Source organism: Juglans microcarpa x Juglans regia, chromosome 1D (assembly GCF_004785595.1).
Source record: "Juglans microcarpa x Juglans regia isolate MS1-56 chromosome 1D, Jm3101_v1.0, whole genome shotgun sequence".
Taxonomy (NCBI): Eukaryota; Viridiplantae; Streptophyta; class Magnoliopsida; order Fagales; family Juglandaceae; genus Juglans; species Juglans microcarpa x Juglans regia.
The window spans coordinates 49,702,666-49,708,665 of NC_054594.1; the positions used below are offsets into that span (position 1 = coordinate 49,702,666).

At 37.1% G+C, this 6,000-nt stretch overlaps 1 protein-coding gene across 3 annotated transcripts in view; it reads left to right on the forward strand.

Moving 5' to 3' along the window:
* Positions 1-5,576, forward strand: part of LOC121241260 (E3 ubiquitin-protein ligase SHPRH) — a 44,155-nt gene extending 38,579 nt beyond the window's left edge. For 2 of the 3 annotated variants that reach the window (XM_041138966.1, XM_041138958.1), the window contains exons 18-19: positions 4,590-4,854; positions 5,010-5,576. In XM_041138966.1, coding sequence (XP_040994900.1) covers positions 4,590-4,854; positions 5,010-5,270 — 526 coding nt within the window. In that variant the 3' untranslated portion in view covers positions 5,271-5,576. Of the gene's footprint in view, positions 1-4,575; positions 4,855-5,009 lie in introns of those variants that run through there. The other variant, XM_041138974.1, reaches the window with a different exon arrangement.
* The last annotated feature ends 424 nt before the right edge of the window (positions 5,577-6,000 follow it).

The window sequence follows — 6,000 nt, forward strand, 5'->3', positions numbered from 1 at the left end:
TGAATGACTTAAAGACTTGTGGGATTTACAAGACTTTCAAGGTGTGGAATAGGAGGGAATGCTATCTGAAGAAGAGTGTATAGAAAAACCTACTGATTATTGGTCTTGATAGGACTTTAATGAAGGAGATGCCTTGGAGGCAAAAATCAAGGGCTTTATGGTTAAGAGAGGGTGACCAGTGTAGTAAATTCTTGAATTGAATTTACTTATCAAAAAAAGTTCTTCAATTGAATGGCTCATTCGCATGGGAGAAACGATGCCATTTGAGATGTTGGTTGATGGCTCAGTTTCTTCATATCAAACTGAAATTATAAATCCTAGGGTGCAATACTATCAACATTTGTTGTTGTATGGAGGCTTCAGCGTAACGGACTAGCATTTGAGACCATTTGAGGAAGAGATGGACATGTGGCTTGAGAGGCCATAGATGGTTTTATCATGGCTTTCTTTCAAGCTTGCTAGAATATGATTAAAGATGACGATATGCAGGTATTCTAGGATTTTCATACCAATAGTAAGTTGAGAAAAAGACTTAATGCTACTTTCATAGCCCTAGTTCCTAAAAAAGTTGGGGCAATAGATGTTAAAGACTCCCGACCCATCAGTGTTGTGAATGGAGTGTACGAGATAATAGCTAGAGTCTTGGCTAATTCGTTTAGTTTGGCCATTGAGAAGATCATTTCACTTGGTGCTTATTGCCAATGAATGACTAGAGAATAGGCTTAACTCGGGTGGGCCAAGGGTATTTCGCAAGTTAGATATTGAAAAAAACCTATGATCATGTTATTGGGAATTTCTTCATTATTGATCTTGGGAGATGTGGTTTTGGAAAAATGACAATCTTGGACAATGCATTTTATCTCTTCGATATGCTTTTCTATTTTGGTGAATGGCACAATGGCCGGTTTCTCTGATATCTTTTGTGGCCTAAGACATAGTAATCTGTTATCTCCAGAACTTTTCGTTATTGTCGTGGAGGTTTCTAGTAAAAATTTTTTAGCAAGTGAAGGAGGTTTCCACTCAGGCTTTTCTGTGGGGGCTAGTAATCATGGTGTTCTTAACATTTCCCACTTACTCTTTGTAGATGATACCCTTGTATTTTTGTGGGGCAAACCCAGACTGCCTTTGATCTTGGAAGGAACTCTTTTTTTGCTCTAAAGTTGTCTCTAGGTGGAAAGTGAATTTGGAAAAGTTAGAGCTCGCTCCTGTGGTAATGTTACTAATGTAGATAGTTTGGCTAGCATTGGGTACAAAGTATCCTCTTTTATCTTTGAAATATCTTGTTTCCCCAGCGGGAGCCTCTTTCAAGGCCAAGTCTATTTGGGATGGGGTGATAAAGAAGATTGAGTGCCGCTTGGTTACTTGGAAGAGGATGCACTTATCCAAAAGTGGTGGAATTACATTGATCAGAAGTACACTATCCGATTTGCCACATATTTCCTGTCACTGTTTTTGCTTCACACTAGTGGCCAAAAGAATATAGAAGCTACAACAATACTTTCTATGGAGTAGGTTAGGTCAAGAGGTCAAATCTCATTGGGCCAAGGAGTGCTCTCCCATTTTTTAAGGAGTTTTGAGTGATTCAAAATTTGCTCTTGTTCAATCGGGCTCTCCTAGGGAAGTGGCTTTGGTGTTGCCATTACCAGCATGAAGGGAAGACTTTAAGGAAAGTAGTAGTGGATTTGAAATTTGATTGTGCTTGGACCAGAGGTTTTCAAATGAAGCTCATGGGCTCCATGGGTTGGATTTGTGGAAAATTCATAGAAGTGGTGGGGAGATTCTCTAATCCTAGTAGACTTGTGGTGGGTGATAGTTATAAGATTAAATTATTGCATGATTTATGGTGTAAAGACAGCCTTCAAGGAAGGATGGTATAGTGTGAAGACATAGCCACAGAGGCATCTTTCTTGGTAGAGTTGCGTTGGTTTGGGTTATGACTGGAAGGATGGTAGACCTTTTTGCCAATTGGAGAGAGTTATGAGTGTTCACAAATTACTGCAGTTGGGAAGATGGTCCTTATCTAGTTAATTAGATGTATTTGGGAGGGAACGACAGGAATTTTTAGGATTGCAAGTGGAAGATGGATGAGCTCAAAATTTTCTTTTTCAATACATGGTTCCTTTGGCATTAGCTCTTTTCTTGTTCTTGAATCGGTTGGGATGGAATGATGAATCTATTTCTTGGAATGACAAATCAGACAAAATATGGCCCAATCATATTGAATCTAACAGGTGCTCAACCCAATTAGTTAGTAAGGGGAAGCTGAAAGCATGAACGACGCAAGACACATGAGCCATTGTTGCAGCCCACTCCAGAAAAATTATCCAAATTATTATTACTGCAGACGTGGTAAAAGTAAAGCGCAAGAAAAATATGACATTGAAGGAACATCACATAAACTCAATAAGATGATAAAGTGAAGGCTCCTCCTAGACTAGGCCAAATGGCTTGGTAACTTTCCTAACGGGCCCCTGTTAAATAACTGGTCACAAAAGTTTAGGGACAATGTGAACTTAATTATTAAATTAATATTCTAACTTCCAATCACTTGTTGGCCAAATTTCCTATAATAAGGCTTTTCCAGGTTAAAGACGTTGCTTTTGCGCGGTCTTCAGAATTTTTTGTCATAAATTTTTTTTAATCAATAAACAATAATTTTATTGATGAGATTGATTGGCATAGCCAAGTATATGGGTTCAAATGTTTTTTAATAAATAGGTCTAACATATGCAATATTTAATGAGAAATGCTACTATGAACCATGTTCATAATTTATACCACTTACTTTGCCTCCTTGATGTAACACTACAATGTGGTGCCACATGGCTTATTTAAAAATTTAAGAACACAAACATAAAAGAGTAGAGAAAATTTAGAATTTTAGTTTTCATCTTTTTGTGTTTTAGGGCGCCATTTTATTTTGAATATATATATTTTTACTAAGTCACGCGGTGCCATGTCAAGGGGACAAAGTGAGTGGTGTAAATTAGGGTGTATAGTAGCATTACTTTTATGTATAATTGAAATGAGAATTGAATAGGGTAATCAATATTCGAATTCAAGATCATGACTTTGCTCCCATATTTAGTCACTAATTATTCTAAAATTTATAATAGATGGGAGATGCTTATATAACCGATAAAAAGAAGTTAATATAATTATTTAATTAATATTCTAATAGTCAAGATCTTCATGTTGCCACATAAGATAGAATTAGAATCAAGGCATTCAGGACTTCCAACGAAAAAAAAAAGAGCCTTCCTACGTACCTTTTTGTTACTTTTAACGACCTCCATAGATTGGTGTTCACCGCATTCAAAAGTCAGCTCCTAAAATTAAAGTTGTATGGGAAAATACTTTCTAGTCCTGATATTGCATGAACTCCAGGCAGTATGTATCTTTCATTCCTTATAAAAAAAAATGTATCTTCCATTACTCCTGAGTTGAATGCTGTAGAACTTGCAGCAGCCGTTGATCGTTGGACTAATTTTTCACATCCCTATCGAACGTTAGGGGTGAAAACCGACACTATCGGTGTGGTTTTTTGCCAAAACAATGCCAACCGATCGATGGGATTTGCATGGAACAACCGAACGTACCGTTCGATGGGGAGGAGAAATACCGGCCGTATCGACTCTAGCAGTTCTCGGTCCCGCTAGTGGCAAGGTTCGTCTGAGAGAGTGTGTGTTGCAGAGGGGAGAGAGAGAATGAGAGAAACTGAAAATCGGAGAAGGAGGGGGGGGGGGGGGGGGAAGAAGACGATCTCAAATCGAAATGATGCTGTTTGGTTTAAAATCAAACAGTGTCGTTTCACTCATATTTTTTTCAATATGTTATGTATAAAATTTGTGTTTTTTTTTGTACACTTTAGGTATAAAACGACGCCGTTTCACTTAAATTTAAGTGAAACGGCATCATTTTAACTACGGTATATATAAAAAATCGAACGTAGTAGATTAAAATATCCTGAGTAGAAAATAAAAGCATGGTAAACTGGTAAATAAGGTGTATCAATTATTAATGCTCATATAAACCTATAAAAAATATTTGTATTCATATAAGAAAAATTCAATTAATTATGTTCATATTGGAGTAGATGGCTGTTTCTAATGGTTGCTTGTGATTCTTCAATTAATTATCAATATTAATACATGCTTATTATGATTGCACTTGCTGCAAGTGATTCTTTTGGGGGATGAAAAACAGAGTAAGAAATTTGGTTACAAGAATATAGAGCGCCAGGTTTTTTTACCCCAACCTAGTATAACATGTTGGAGGGAGGGTGGCATCTATTCTTCATATATCAATAAAGTGCATTATTGAATATTTAAGCACACATACGGCATCAATGAGGAAATTGAAGCATCCAAGGCTTTTCACACAAGCGTTTTCTTTGTTTTCGATTTTCCCCTTTTTTTTTCTTATGGTTTTCTAGACAGCATTTCAGTTCTCAGATTGCTAATAGTGCTTGTGTATGTACTTACCGGCTTTGATGGCCATGCGTGTGTTTGTTTTTGTGTTTGTATGTGTACACGCATGTGTGCATGCGTGTGTTCATATTGCTTATGGTTGCAGCTTTGTAAGTATAGGAAATCACATACTGCCATAAGCAAGTTTAGAGGACAGAATAACAGTGCAGAGGGAACTTGGAAAAGTCGTACCCAGCAACCAGCATCGGATTTTTTTCAGGTGTTATTGATCCTAATCCAACATGGAGCCAACGGCCTCAATCTTTTAGAAGCAGAGCATGTTATTCTAGTAGAGCCGCTACTTAACCCAGCAGCAGAAGCACAAGCTATCAGCAGGGTACACCGAATTGGGCAGAAAAATAGGACACTTGTTCATCGTTTCATAGTATGTCCATCTTTCTATTTATGCAAGGCAATTGAGTATTTACGTAAACACACACATACATATTAACAACACACTCATTCTCCCACTTACAAGTCTTCGCAAGAGTTGGATGCGCAGAGAAGTGGTAATTAAATCTATCTTGTTCTTTTGTGAAGGTTAAAGGCACTGTTGAAGAGAGCCTATACCAATTGAACAGAAGCAGGGATACCAGTTCATTCATCAGTGGGAACACAAAAAATCAAGATCAACCTGTCTTGACGCTTAAAGATGTTGAATCTCTATTTGCCACGGTGAAATCAACAGTACCAGAAAATAATGAAAAATTAACTGGAAGTCTCAGACATTTGCCACCTTCCGTCGCTGCAGGTATGGCAGCTGAGAGGAGAGTCAAGGGGCATACATCATGTTCTTCATGAAGATCTAATCAGTTTGTGGTATAGCAAAAGCTACTTGATAGAAGTTAAGAGGCAAGTTTTCTGGCTAAATCAAGTCCAGTCAGATGTTCCCATCATAATCATGGAAATCCACAAGGTTATCGCGGTGGGTTCTCTAATCAAAGAATTGCTTTGGATAATAATTTGTTTCTATATTTCAAATTATTACCATTTTTTGTATAAATTGGGACTCTTCCTTTTTGGGAATTTTTTTGAGATATCTATGATGACAACTGCAGAACCTCCTCGTGTAAAGTAGAAATTCAATGTAATAAAATAAATCCTTCTATAGTGATGTTGCATGGAAATTCAGATTACTTCCGCTCATGGAAATAAAAAAGCTTGTTATGAGCCAATGAAGTTGATTTGATTTGGCTTTCCCCGCTCTATTTTTCCAAATGTAAATGGCCCTTGTTTTGCTTAATTACAAAATGTATTTGAAGACCGTTATAAGTTATAAATCCATCATTGGTTTATCCTAATCGGATGAAGATGCTCTAGATTTCTTAACACGGACAATGCTCTTAACTATTGAAGTCGGAACAGTGTCGGAACTTTTTCAATTTTCAAGTTAGGTTAATTGTAAAATCAGTTCTCAAATCTTTAGCCCGTTTGCACATCAATCACTCAATTTCTAATTTTTGTGCACACCCTAACTATGCAAATTTTAGCAATTAAGTTCTTGCATCCAACTACCGTCCCATCTCTCTTT